Raw genomic sequence first — 13,564 nt, 5'->3', positions numbered from 1 at the left:
TAAAAGGTTTATACTGGTAGGTTATACTCCACATGTTTATTTTTAACAACTATAAATATAAACATTACTGTTTCTCCACAAGTTTCCAACTAATCAGTAACCTATGTACATAGCTATTGAGTTAATATCATTGGAGTGTAACAATGTTATTGATTTGATATTACCAAATGATGGTCCAAATCTGTATATTGAACAAGTTTGGTAAAGGGTAATAATGCATTTAGTGTGCCAAACAAACACTGCATGTAAATGGTGACTTAGAACTCAAGTACACGAGTAACTTAACTAACTCTTTAGTAATTAACACTCAACAATGACTTTTAATTTTGTTGATATTGACCAGATATAAATATATATGTATAAGAAACTTAAAAAAATTAGTGCATGAAAAAAACAAACCATACTCTTCCTTCTCCCAAATATTTGATTTTCTAGCTATTTATGAAGATTTATTTATTTACTATGTATTCTACAAGATAAGTAAGAGTAAATTTATTATTTTATTGTTTATATATAGCCATTAAAAATAACTCGTGTTGCGAGTTTTTTAAAATGTAAATTACAGTTAAAAGAAAAGAGCTGCACAAACACATTAGAAAGAAACCACATGCTATGAGAGACAGCAAATGCCATGTACCCACTTCATCAAAATTGTTCAAAATATTCCCCATTATACCCTTTATAGCATTTGCGTTTTTCTTTGTTACATTACAGTACATGCATTTGGATTCTCGTCGCTGAACAATTGAGGCGGATAAGCGTGTGGCGGCATTTCCATAGGCGGAATCGCCACACGCGGTGGTTGGTAATAGTAGTAGTAATAAGGATTCTCTATCTTTCTCACCTCCACAACTTTGCCTTCTTCCTCCCCACCGCCATTATCCGCTGCTTCGCCTTCCCCTTTACCACCATCCCCTTCTTTCTTTTCTTCGTCCGTCTTCGCCTTATCATCCTTCCCTTCTTCGCCTTTGGATTCTCCTTCTCCCTTTTCTTCTTCCTTCTTCTCTCCTTCCGCTGCCGCAGCCGCCTCCTCAGGTGGTGGTGGAGGCGGTGGGTCGATTTTCATGATCGCAGCATGTTTTCCGGTTCGCTTATAAACGTATTCTACAAGCTTTTGTGGTTCAAAAACTCCTTTCACCGTCACTTGAGAACTCTTTAAGTCGGATTCAGCAGATTCCACTCCTACAAATTATTTATGTCAAACAACAATGAGTAAGAAAATTTCAGTTAGTATACTATCAAAGTGAAGGACCGAATACACACTGACCCCACTACATATAATTGGAACAAAATCATATAAACATTACATATGCTGTCAATAAATAATGTAATTTGTGTATAAAATAAATAAATAACACGTGTGCGTGTATTTTAAAGTCGAAGCAATATGATCCTGATTTGAAATTGTATGGACCAAATTTGATGCAACTACTAACGAAAGATAATCTAAAGTTTGGTGAAAACTAACCTTTCATTCTCATGATCCGTTTCTTGATCTCTGTCGCACAAGCTTCACAGTGCATGTGAACCTTAAGAACCACCGTCACAACCACCGGAGGCTGTTCCAAAATTTTCGCCGCAAAATTAATAAAATCATAACTTTAACACAAATTTCCACATACACAAATATAAGAAGTTCTACGTTCATAAAACCATCAAATAAGATATAACCAAATCCTACCAATACACCCCATGTGAAATCACTGCAAAGAGAATATTCTCTTTTTAATTAAATAATAAGTAATTTAATTAATGACTCGTACCCTAAATAGAATAATAGAGAATAAAATGAATATTCATACCAATATCCTAAAAAGCAACGAAAAAAAACTCCTTTTTCTTTTCTTTTTTGGTTGTAATGTCAAATTCAGTAAACACAACAAATTAAAAATATGATTTTATTTTTTACCAATAAAGAAGGTGAAAGCTTTTAGACCACTAAAAACAAAGTTACCTCCACTTTCTTCTCTTCCACAATGGGTTTATCCTCCTCTGCTTTCTTCTCCGGCGGCGGAGGCGGAGGAGGAATCGGAGACAGAAGCTGAACTTGACGGTGGGTCTTCCTCTGAACTCTAGCTAATACTTTCAATGGATCAGCTTTCTCACCTTTCACCACCACTTTCCCCGTTTTACAATCAGTCATCACATCTTCCACTCCTAATTGATTAATTCAACCAAAATTCCAAAGTTATATATTTTTTTTATAAACCATTAGCTTTACCATTTTTACCCAAAAACAGAATTTCTAGTTTGAGTGTTTTTAAAAAACAAAAGCTATAATACTAAAGCATAACCAAAACTTTATGTGGCCCTACACACAAATTATATGACGAATATTAACTATACTTAGATACGAGATTAACCAAAAAAACTATAGTTGACAGAAACAAGATATATCCAGTTACAGCAATTGACATAGGATGCTGGAAAGAATACAAGATAATTGTGTTTATTGTATATTTTTAAAATAAAGCCACAATATAATTAATCATCTTTAAAAAATTGTTTCCGAAACTATTCTATGGAAAACTGAATTTTTTATATTTTTAAAAATGTAAACCAAAAGATTTGTGTGGAATTGCAAAATTATATAAATCAATTAATTCTTTTTTTTTTCTCTACACATATCTGTTTTTAATACATACCTTCGAAGCCTTTGAGACAACGGCGGACTTTTCTAGCACATCCTTCACAGTGCATGTAAACCTTAAGAACAACCTCTTGCGGCGGAGGAGGCGGTGCTGGAGCCTCAGGCGCCGCCGGAGCAGAATCTTCTTTGGAATCTTTGTTAGATTCTCCTTCTTGAGGCTTCTTGTCAGAATCTTCTCCTTTTTTCTCAGCATCCACTTTCTTGTCTTCTCCTTCTTTTTTCTCTTCTGGTTTCTTCTCTTCCATTTTCTTTTCCTCTGCTGCTTCTGGTTTCTTCTCTTCCTGATACCAAAAATAAAATAAAATAGATCAGAACAAATTTGTTAATATTATTCATGGAGATTTGAAAAGCTGATATAAGAGTTTAGGATTTTCTTGAACCTCTCCCATTTATTTTTTTTGGTTTGAAGTTTTGAGTGTTTCTATGTTCACAAAAAAAATTGTAATGCCCAAAGAGAAGCTTATAAATCTCTCTCTCTCTAAAGAACCACTTGGGTGTTGGTACGAAGGTGGAACTGTGGACCTCAAGATCTGAAAAGAAATGTAAATTATTTTGTTTTATTCCCTTTTAGACATGACTTATACGTGAATCTAATATTACTTCACTCATTTATTATTTTAGTACTTAATTTAATATTTTTGTTTAGTAATGTATCAGTCAAAATATAAACCTAAAACTCACGCCATTTGTGTTTCTCTATATATAGTTAAAACTGTCAAAGCACGATTCTAATTCTCGAGATTGACAGTTAGTGGATTGTCCAATAGATGTATTTCTCACATATTTCATGAAATTTCAGCATAATTGATCAAAATAACTCTATTTTATTGATTACTATTTTTACCTTTCTTTATTTTTACCTTTCATATGTAAATTATAACTTCGTATTTAATTGATTAAAGATAACATAAACAATGTTACATCTCTTTACAAAGACTTAAAATGCATATGTTTTTTTTTTTTTTTTTTTTGAAGAACTTAAAATGCATGTTGTTAACATGAGATGTTCATGATGAAGTAAACACGGCATTCTCGATAACAACTAAAACCTATAGCCTATGCTAAACCTAAAGTACCAATGAGCTTCTGTTTTAAAATACACCCTAAAAGGGAAGAATAATGTTGACATAATTTCACATATTTTACCTTAATTCATAAAGCACATCTTTTAATGCATATATATATATATACATGTACGTATATTTCTTTCTAATGTATACATATACTATACAGATTAAACACTATTTTGAACACATTTGGTCTTACAATTGAAAGATTCATAGCAAATCACTAAGATATGAGGAAGATATATAGACTAGTCTACAAATTAAATATGGGTTCTTTATACTCCCTCCGTCATTTTTTTTTTTGCATTCCAAATATTGATCTAAAATACGTATTCGAATTGATTTAGGACGGCCTCAACTAGAAGTAGAAACTTCTTTCATCGCGACCGGATTGTGCGTGATAAGATGTTTGTTCAATATAATTGATTTCTTGCCTAGAATAACAATACCACTTAGATCAAGAGTATAGACCGATGAGTTTCTAAAGAGAAAAAGTTACAACAAAAAAAAACAAATGAGTTTATTAGCTGGACCAGGTTGTGTTATTGGTTGAAAACGATGAGAAATCAAATGACGTTAGGTAAATTCCGTTACATGAAAGTAAGTGACGATAGTTGATTGGTTATCTTGAAAAGTTAATCAAACGTATTTTCGTTTTAGTCAATATGACCATTAATTACAATTGACAGCATGTATAAACTCATTTTTGGATAAACTATAAGATATATAATTGAGTCTAGTCTAAGAAAAGCGAGTTTGTTGTAAGTTTTATTCTAAAAATTTGGTCATCTCCAAAACAAGTGAGCGAAACACTGGCTAGTCGTAACTGGTAAGATAAAAAACTGTGATATTACATCAACAAGTTTCACTATCGAGTGAGACATCTTCAAGCAATAATCGAGAGGATATTAACATCATCAGTTACCACCTCAATTTTCCCATGCATTAAATACTGACGTGGCGCCAAGTAGGACTTCACACGTGTGGGGCATGAACTTTGGGATCGCACTGTGGGACAAATATTTGTGTTCCCGAGGCTTACACATGGAACTGCCGACTTGGATTCTTCTCTTTCTCTCGACTTACATTTGTATTAAAAGAGTATCTATCTTTTCTTTTCTTTTCCTCTCCCTCTTTTGATTTTTTTCCCTCACATATCACATAATACTCCATATTACTAAAACACATGAAATTATAAAGAGAATAACAATTGCTAATCCAATTATGGAAATTTATCAATAGCTAAAAAAATTAGAAACTGTTGTAAGTGAGTACTAATATTTAAACCAAAAAAGAAAAGAATAAAAAAGTAAGTGCTCATATGATTCTCTCATATGGTACAAATTGCTAAAATCTTATTGGTAGCAGTAAAACAGTGAAAAGGTCAAATGATGATACTTAAAGCTGATTAAATAGTCAAACCCCAAACACATTCGTGATTAAAGCTGATACAATAGTCAAAACTGAACACATCCGTGAAAACTTTAATTATTTTTGGTAAATACTAGTAAAATCGAAGTTCATTTAGTTATTTTTTTTTTTTTCTGTCTTCACCATGTTTTAATTTAGTTATTATGCATTTTACCATGTTACTTCTACCCACATTGGAAGAAACTTTAAAATTTCTAGTTGATAGGTGAAATTAATTTCCAATTTATATGGTTAAATTGGTATGACTAGAACCGGTATATATATACTCAACAAAATTAATATCCTGTTTGATGAAATAAATAAAATATACACAATCTGTTACAATGTTCATATCTTTTGTCTCCTTTTAATGGCAGTGATATAAATGATGGATCTGGTAAAAATTAAATGCTTTTTTCTGGCAGAGAGACAAACGAATCCAATAGCTGACGCTGACACGTCATCAGTAATAATGACGTAACGGCCGTTTTTGTTGGCTTTTGTTTTTTACCTCCTTACACGTCATTCTTGCTTTGTGCCCACCTCGTTGTTAACGGAGTAAGTTGTTGGCGTTAATAAACAGTCTAATCTAACAGATGTTTTTGTTTCAATAGCGCTATAATTACATAAGTACCCTTTTGCCAGAAACAAAAGTGGATTTTGTTGTAAGAAAATATTCGTACCACCGCACCACAATTAGATTGCTTTTGAAGACTCATGAATTAAAATTACTATATTTGTTTTGTGCGTTTTATTTTTTACTAAATATATGAAAAAATTCCAGAAATAAAAATAAAATTTGGTTTCACGGTTTTGAAAACTGTACAATCACATGGTGATTTTTAATGAATTATATGTTCAATTTACAAAATAGATGATCATAGAAAACGTTTCTTTTACGCGAAAAAAAAGAAAGATATATAATCTCCTGATACATTGGATAAACGATAATTTGCTCACACATGATACATGCATGTGTTTTGGTATAATCTCCTCGAGTTATATTTCTAATCCGATAAAGGAACGTATTGGCCTCGAATATCGATTACGTTTTAGGTTCTTATTACGATCCCTCAACCGTACTACATGTCTAAAAATTGAAAGTTAAAACTTATGAAAAAAAGCTTTGGTATATGCTACTGTCTTTCGCGTTGTGATCAAAAATCAAAAACAGTCTTTTTTTTTCTTCCAAACTCCTCTCTCTCTCTGTATATATACAAGTATATTCTAGCAATTAAGGAGAAGAAAAATCTCCAATGGAATAGGCGTATAATCAATCAGCAACAGTCAAGATATACATAAGTGGTTTACTAATTGCATACTAGACCCCATCTCTCACAAATCACAATAATAACAAAGAATGTATGTTTGAGTTCTATAACCAAACTTAAAATGTTAACTAATCTTCTAGTCATAGATTTGTAAATTATTACATGGTGAAAGTGACGCGGCATAAACTATAGATTTTTAAATACCATATATTTTTACACGTGATCTTTTTTTTACGGCATAACATAGGTCACCGGATATGAAGTTGAATAATACGATGAAATACTACCATCCAACATGTACTAACGAGGGCGGTCGCTGGTCGCCTTTTCCGTAGCTCTCTTTTTGAAAAACTCAATAATACATTAATGTAACAAAATGTTGAGATTGGAAAAAGATTCTTCGTTTTTTCAGGAAAATAAAATAAAATTAAAGATGATAAACAAAAAGAAGAAGATACTTTGTGTCTATATCCAAAACAAGTACAGTGTGACATATTAAAGATAAGATTTCTTATCTCAAATTTTGTGGGTTTCTTCTTTTCTTTTCTTTTGTCAATGATGTCCGAATAATTTTCAACTACAAATTCATAGTTTACGAACAGTACAGACAAATAGATAACCGATTAAAGGACCGGAATGTATGAAAAAAAAATCAATCTGGGCATTTTAAGAGAGACGCGGTTTAAGATAATGGGCCTATTCTTTTGATAAAGCCCAATGTAACTTTTATTTTTTTAACAAACAAAAGGCCCAAATAAATTCGCCGAAGAGAAAAATAAGAAAATTTGTAACTCTCATGGCGGAAGTGTCTCTGACAAAGAAGGAGATGACGACAAAGGGAAAGAGCGAGAACTCAAAGAAGATGAAGACAGATATGGCTGATATGGTTCCAATCGCCGCCATGAACGAAGACCTTCTCCACAACATTCTCTTGAGATTGCCGGCAAAATCGTTTGCTTTCGCTTCATGTGTTAACCGATTCTGGAGCAGCGTCTGCAATCGAATTCTCTCTCGCCCCAAAATGATATCTGCTTTCTCTCGTAATCCTGATCAACTTGTAAGTTTCCTGTTTAGTTGAATTTTGATTTTCCAGATCGAAAAAAAAACTCAAAACTTCTCTTCATGCTAGTTCTTAGAGCTCTTCACAAGGCTTGGCCAATTGTAATGTCTAGTATGTGTTCTTCCTAAAGAATGAAACTTTTGAATTTGGTAAACAGAGAGCTGGAGAAGAAGTACTTGATAAGGTTTTGTCTGAGCCAATTCGACCACAGTTTGTGATCGCAAACATTACATGTGGGAACATGGAAGAAACTTTGACACTGGTTTGGTTCTTCTTTCTATTTCATCTGTTTGTTATTATTTCTAAAGAGTCTATTTTTAAGTTCCTTACACTCATTGTAATGCACATGATGTAGATAACAGAAAGAGTGGGATCAAGGGTTCCTATCATTGTATCTGTTGTTACTGGAATCTTAGGAAAGGAAGCATGCAATGACAAGGCTGGAGAGGTTTTATTGTTTTCTTATCGTTAAGTATTGTGGATTTTTGTTTCTCTAAGTTTTTTTAGCTTATGTTCGTGTTATATTACGTTTACAGGTCAGACTGCATTCCACAAGTGATGATGAATTGTTCGATGTTGCAAATTTTGCTATACTGTTGACGATTGGCTACTTACCAGGAATGAAAGTCGACATTATTCCTGTAATTCAGGCTAAAGGGGTAATAATTCACTACATCAATGTTCTGAATTATAAAACTATCTAGTTGGTTGGTTCGATGGTGATTTTCTTTCATAAGCTTGTCCACTGGCTAGATTGTTTTTGTTTCCAGTGAATTTGATTCATTTGCTTACAACATTTAAAGAAATGAGGTCATAATAGAAGACAATTTAAGTGAACAGCTTGTTACTATTTTTTTTTGCAGGAATCTGGAGCAGAAATGGAAGACAAATTTGTGATGGATATTAGAAATTATATGTCCATGGTTTCAGGTCATGCTGCTGCACCAGCATGTCTTATACTCTTTGCGGTGAACTCTACTTCTCTGGCTTCCTTTTCTGTTTTACTTTTGGACTATATTCAGTTTTATGACTATTTTCTTGTCTATTCATGCTTCATTGGTGAATTTGTAGGAGGATACTCATGCCACAGAACCTGTTCTTCACAAACTGGGTATGAGTACTGCCTTATGGTACATCTTTTCAATGTTACTTCGTGACAAGTGAAAAAATCTATTAAGACAAAACAAATATTTCTTGAAACATTTTTATTTTGTTGGTTGGTTGTCTAGGTTGCCTACCTCTTATTTTCACTTATTTTGCTCTGGCTAGAATCTGAAAAACATAACTACCATTTTGGTAATATATAGAAATTACGGTGCCTGAAAACTTGTTAATGAAGCTTGTTTGCATTGCAGATTATGCCATGCCTGCTGAGACTGTTATTGTGGGTGGTCAAATTGGCGAGTTTTTACATAAACGTGGTAATGAACCAAGAAATGTTCAGTTGCAGAAAGATGATATCAGAGTTCTCGCTGGCTTAATATTTGCAAGAGATAGACACAGACCTGCTCGTAAGTTTCCGTGGTTTTAATATTAGTTTCTTAAAAAACTACAGTACATCGAGAGACACACTTTATCTTTACTATGCTAGGTTAAATATTTCAGCATCGTTCTTTCATGTTGTGCTGGTTATGTGTTTCCGATTAAAATCTCTTCTTTTCATTTTACTCAACTTGTTGAACTAAATGAAGCAGAGGCTGAAAGAATTCAGTTTGACACTGCAATATCAAATGGAATGTCATCGGTTGATCTGAGGTACAAGGCGGCTAATGTCAATGTTAGCCTCGGCCCTAGTTGTCCTTCGACGCTTCTGACTGCCAAAAGAAGAGGAGAAGCAGAGGTTCTTGATGGCGATCAAATTCTAGATGACATAGATAATATTGTAAGCATCTGAAGCCAATCTTTTATCTAATCCTGAAATCAGTTTGGTTACTTAACTGACTTGAAATTTGCAGCTAGAAAACTATATCTGGGAGAATGATTCATACCTCGGAGTAATAAAACGTAGAAAATACTCAATTGGTTTGGAGGAGAAGCCAAAAATCATGTCCTCCCTTGTATTTCATCAAGTGAATGGGTAACGATCGGATCAACAAGTATCATAACATGAATCTGTCCCTTTTGACCCATCTAAGTTTTTTTTTTTTTGGTTTGCTTACTCAGATCTGACGATCAGGATCTTTTAGTTGATGGTGCCGGAATCAAAACCGGCGACCAATTCCAAGTATACCTCCCTGATCTCAAAGTGGCTGAAGCAGCACTAAATGATGTTTCTGCTCAACTTAGAAATCTCAAGTCTAAGCCGAATAAACCGGAAGTCGTTGGAGGTTTTGCTTTCGTCGGTAGCTGTCGCGGTGATTCCTTCTTTGGTTGTCCAAACGCAGACAGCTCACCGTTTTTAGAGAACTTCCCGGAGTTACCGTTTGGCGGTATATTCTGCGATGGTGAAATCGGACGCAGCTTAATCTTGGAGGAGGGAGAGGAAAAGAAAGAAGTGAGCATCCAAAGATTTCTTCACGTTTATAGTTCGGTATATCTTATTGTCTCGTATACATCTTAATATTAAGGTGTCTGTTTGTTTTATGCTTATTAAGAGAATGATAAGTTAACTACAACTAGGACTAAGGAGGCAATAACTCTTGCTTTGCTTTCCATCTCTTATTAATCTTATCTCTTTCTTATTTTTCTTGCTTCTTTTCACTTTGATGATTTGGTTATGTGCAGGAACTTTGAATTTATAGAGTGAGAACAAAAGGGTGTTGATTTACGAATTAATTAGACATGAGTTATATGTTTATAACCTACAAGCAACGGAAGAATTTTAAAGATTTTCAAAATGTAACCCATATTGAGTAAATTCCATTACATAATTTTAGTTTGACCTACGTTCTTCATTCTGTCAAATAAAACGTCACAAGTCCTGTATAATTAATTCTTCTACACAATGTTCCTTTTAGTGATCCCAAATAACGAAAAACCATTTAGTTTAGTTATTTGTTTTGTTTAATTGCTCACAACAACAAAACCAGAAGTCGTCGCCATTATCATTCAGACAATATTCAGCCAAAATCAGTTTTAAATGGAATTTTACAAAGAACCCAAAAAACGAAATGACAAACGTTTTAGAACCAAAAAAGAGAGCCGGACTTGTTTTGATGTTCATCAGCTACTTATTGCAATATGCAGAGAGAAAGACCTCATATGATAGATAAACACATGAAAGTGAATCACGAAAAAGATGAAGCTTCTAAACGGCGATCCCAAGGGACTTCTTGAACTTCTCTACCTCTAAGTAGACAGTTGAGTAAGGTAGGAACTCAGAGAAGTAATCTCCGCTTAAGTGGTTGATGGCTACAGCGAGTTTTGGGATCTCTAGGGTTTCTTCGTTGGTTAGGGTTCTAATGAATCTTGCTGGATTGCCTCCCCATAGTTCACCTGATGGGATCCTTCTTCCTGGCGGCACAACTGAACCCGCTTCCAAGATTGACCGGGTCTCAACCAGTGAGCCTTCCATTAGTATTGAGTGTTGACCGATGATGCACTCTGGTTCGATGGTACATGATCTCAGAAGACTGTAGGCACCTACTGTCACATACCTGTCGATTATTGTCGCTGCTGGTAATCCTGAAATTTTAAAATAGATACCCCAGAATCAAATTTGTGATGTAAAAAAAGAACCAAGATATAAATTTAGCCTTGAAAGATAAACAAATAGTTTCATCAATGTGACAAGTTGAATAGATACTGTTCCGGGTCAAATAAAATTCAGCAGACCCTATCAAACCAGAATGGTCACTCTTCAAATGTTTTTACTTGAAAACTTCCCTTGTCTAAACCTTGGAGCAAAAACAAGTTCACATCCATGTGATACAGCTTTATCACCATTGCATCCCACTTCCAGTCACGAGTGACCAGAAAACCAAATCCTTGCATAAGTCATTAAAAAAACCAAAATCCTTTTATCGAGACATTGTTCCCAAATTTCTGCTAAGAAACTTCCTACTACTACACAAGATGATCGTGTGTGGTACTACGCTAATCTATTCAACTCTCAATATTAAGCTCAATCTTCAGTTAGTTTCTTGATTCCTGTAATGCTAATCACCTAAAGAACAACACGTTTCCACACACATAATCGGCGAAGTTAAAACTCATTATGCTCAAAAGAGTAAGAACAATAGCCACAGCCACAGTTCACTGGACGATTCTTCAAGCAAGAAAATCTGTACTCGAGAGAACACTATTATGCAGAACCAATTTACTTAATTGTCCATATAAGTTCTCGACTCTTCAATAAGCTTTTCATAACTGAAAATGGACAATGAAAACCCCTAAATCCCAATCAACATTGTCTTGATTCCATACAAAAAATTGGATAATCAGAACACAATTTTTTTTGAAAATGGAAGGAAGGAAGCAATAACCTGTTGGGGAAGACCAGGCGGCATGAACAACACACCGTTCCTGTACATTCGAGCAGAATCCAACAGTGATTTTGTTGAGATCGCCGCGCAAAACGGCACCGTTCCAAACAGACGAGCCGTCCCAGACTGTGACCTGACCAGCCAGCACAACGTTGGGTGCCACGTAAGCATCAACGGCTACCTTCGGAAGCCACTGTCCCAAAGGAATGATCTGTCGTTGGCCTCTGTAGTCCCATTTCACACGATCCGTCGACGGCGACACCGTGAATTGCGGTTTAGGTAACTCTGTCTTCCTCGCCAACGCCGCTTCCGCAGCGAAGCAACGACGGATCAGGTTAGAAGTGACTCCTCTCCGAGACAATCGAGCTATCGAAGTCGCCATTGCTATGGATTTTGGATTTCTTCAAGGATTTGCAAAGAGGAAAAGAGAGAGAGTGGTCGTCGAAAGATTCACCTGAAATTAAACGAGATACAGCATATTGGGCTTTTTAACGGACCACAGGCCCAATAATAGTAAAACGTCGTCGTTTCACTTATTAGGTGGATGTACATTAGGTGTCAAGTAGCATTTGAAAACCAAATTAAACCAGATCCCAAACAAACTCTACAGATTGATACCAGATTCAAAAACAAAACTGGATGTTGTATCATTTGGTGAAATTTTGATTATATTCACAAATCCGAAAATGTTACAAACAAAACAAATCCAGACCTTACAATCAAATTGAAATAAAACCAAGCAGCACCGGTTTGTCTGGCTAAACAGTTAACCGGAATAGATGTGGACGTTTATGGCGATGGTAAAGATAGTGATGAGACCAAAGAAAATGATGGCGTGAACGAGAATCGAAGCGCCACTCGTCTGCATATTACCGAATTCGACAACTCGACCTCCCGCCGGAATCTGGAAAAGAAGCCCCGGCGATAGAACTACGAAGAGGATCACGGCGATCAACACTGGGCCCCAATCCGCCATAACTTCTTGTCTTAAAGAGAGAAGAAATGAATTTGGAGAGAGAAATAGAGAGTGGTGAAGGAGCTGGAGTATTTTTGGTTTTAGTTAGAGACGAAGCTTCTCGTGTGATGTGAAAGCTAATGCTGTGGTGAACCAATTGATGGTATCCACGTGGACATACTTTAGGTTTAATTATAAAATTATTGTTTAGTGGGAAAAGATTTCGAACAACGTGAATCTTATACATATGGGCTTTGAGTTTTCGGCCCAGTATTATAATTCATAACTTATGTTTGGTCCATATCCATGAAGCTAAAGTAGCTTTGGTTATTGACTATTGTTGTGAGTGTGACCTCAATTCTTTTCTTTTTTTGGTCAAAATTGTTGTGACACCAATTCTTTTTCCTTTTGGTCAAAACTGTTGTGACATTGATTCATTTCACTGTTTTTAACATTGAAATATTCAACAATTAATATAAAGTTTGAATATTAAAATTTCTGTTTTTTTTTTTTTTTTTGGTTCACACAGATTTCACAACCATGGATGGAACAAATCCTTAAATACATTGTAAGAAACTGAAAATGAGACAGAATGGATATTTTATTTTCATTTTGTTTTTAGTCTACACGTTTTTATCCAGATAGAACACAGAACTTTTAATATCCTAATTAAATTAACCTGTTTTAAGAAAAAATCAGTTTGAATTTTCTGTCTTAGACGAAATCC

General features: G+C 34.7%; 4 protein-coding genes across 6 annotated transcripts; 1 reads left to right on the top strand and 3 right to left on the bottom strand.

Annotated features, from left to right (window-relative positions):
- Positions 1 to 483: 483 nt before the first annotated feature.
- FP3 (farnesylated protein 3) lies at positions 484 to 3,428 on the bottom strand. Of its 2 annotated transcripts, NM_125748.3 has the most exons (5): positions 3,031 to 3,428; positions 2,646 to 2,931; positions 1,955 to 2,157; positions 1,469 to 1,559; positions 484 to 1,182 (listed from the first exon to the last, which is right to left on the bottom strand). In NM_125748.3, exons 1-5 carry the CDS (start codon positions 3,037 to 3,039, stop codon positions 704 to 706), a joined length of 1,068 nt encoding a protein of 355 aa, NP_568974.1. In that variant the 5' UTR covers positions 3,040 to 3,428; the 3' UTR covers positions 484 to 703. The 2 variants fall into 2 exon arrangements, with proteins under 2 accessions (NP_568974.1, NP_001078790.1); NM_001085321.2 differs by having other exon boundaries at positions 501 to 1,182; positions 2,646 to 3,052.
- Positions 3,429 to 7,062: 3,634 nt separating this feature from the next.
- On the top strand, positions 7,063 to 10,368 carry AT5G63520 (F-box/LRR protein). Its single transcript, NM_125747.4, has 10 exons — positions 7,063 to 7,455; positions 7,616 to 7,720; positions 7,814 to 7,906; positions 7,995 to 8,117; positions 8,322 to 8,426; positions 8,530 to 8,569; positions 8,814 to 8,969; positions 9,153 to 9,340; positions 9,414 to 9,535; positions 9,622 to 10,368. Exons 1-10 carry the CDS (start codon positions 7,195 to 7,197, stop codon positions 10,016 to 10,018), a joined length of 1,590 nt encoding a protein of 529 aa, NP_201157.4. The 5' UTR covers positions 7,063 to 7,194; the 3' UTR covers positions 10,019 to 10,368.
- Positions 10,369 to 10,446: 78 nt separating this feature from the next.
- Positions 10,447 to 12,351, bottom strand: GAMMA CAL1 (gamma carbonic anhydrase like 1). 2 transcript variants are annotated; one of them, NM_001203679.1, is made up of 3 exons: positions 11,883 to 12,351; positions 11,272 to 11,352; positions 10,447 to 11,082 (listed from the first exon to the last, which is right to left on the bottom strand). In NM_001203679.1, exons 1-3 carry the CDS (start codon positions 12,262 to 12,264, stop codon positions 10,706 to 10,708), a joined length of 840 nt encoding a protein of 279 aa, NP_001190608.1. In that variant the 5' UTR covers positions 12,265 to 12,351; the 3' UTR covers positions 10,447 to 10,705. The 2 variants fall into 2 exon arrangements, with proteins under 2 accessions (NP_001190608.1, NP_201156.1); NM_125746.4 differs by lacking the exon at positions 11,272 to 11,352 and having other exon boundaries at positions 10,452 to 11,082; positions 11,883 to 12,334.
- Positions 12,352 to 12,437: 86 nt separating this feature from the next.
- Positions 12,438 to 12,948, bottom strand: AT5G63500 (transmembrane protein, putative (DUF 3339)). Its single transcript, NM_125745.3, has one exon. It carries the CDS (start codon positions 12,856 to 12,858, stop codon positions 12,649 to 12,651), a length of 210 nt encoding a protein of 69 aa, NP_201155.1. The 5' UTR covers positions 12,859 to 12,948; the 3' UTR covers positions 12,438 to 12,648.
- Positions 12,949 to 13,564: the final 616 nt, after the last annotated feature.

This window comes from Arabidopsis thaliana, chromosome 5 (assembly GCF_000001735.4).
Source record: "Arabidopsis thaliana chromosome 5, partial sequence".
NCBI lineage: Eukaryota > Viridiplantae > Streptophyta > Magnoliopsida > Brassicales > Brassicaceae > Arabidopsis > Arabidopsis thaliana.
Note: the sequence above shows the minus strand (reverse complement) of the source record. Positions and strands in the feature narration are given on the sequence as shown.

Excerpts from the sequence above, each read along its gene's own strand:
- FP3 (NM_125748.3), bottom strand. Across the intron at positions 2,158-2,645 it reads TTGTCTCAAAGGCTTCGAAG|GAGTGGAAGATGTGATGACT; the intron begins GTATGTATTAAA and ends TTAATCAATTAG. Across the intron at positions 1,560-1,954 it reads TGGAAGAGAAGAAAGTGGAG|CCTCCGGTGGTTGTGACGGT; the intron begins GTAACTTTGTTT and ends ATTTTGGAACAG.
- AT5G63520 (NM_125747.4), top strand. The coding sequence starts at position 7,195 with ATGGCGGAAGTGTCTCTGACAAAGAAGGAGATGACGACAAAGGGAAAG. Across the intron at positions 7,907-7,994 it reads GCAATGACAAGGCTGGAGAG|GTCAGACTGCATTCCACAAG; the intron begins GTTTTATTGTTT and ends TTACGTTTACAG. Across the intron at positions 9,341-9,413 it reads TAGATGACATAGATAATATT|CTAGAAAACTATATCTGGGA; the intron begins GTAAGCATCTGA and ends TGAAATTTGCAG.
- AT5G63500 (NM_125745.3), bottom strand. The coding sequence starts at position 12,858 with ATGGCGGATTGGGGCCCAGTGTTGATCGCCGTGATCCTCTTCGTAGTT.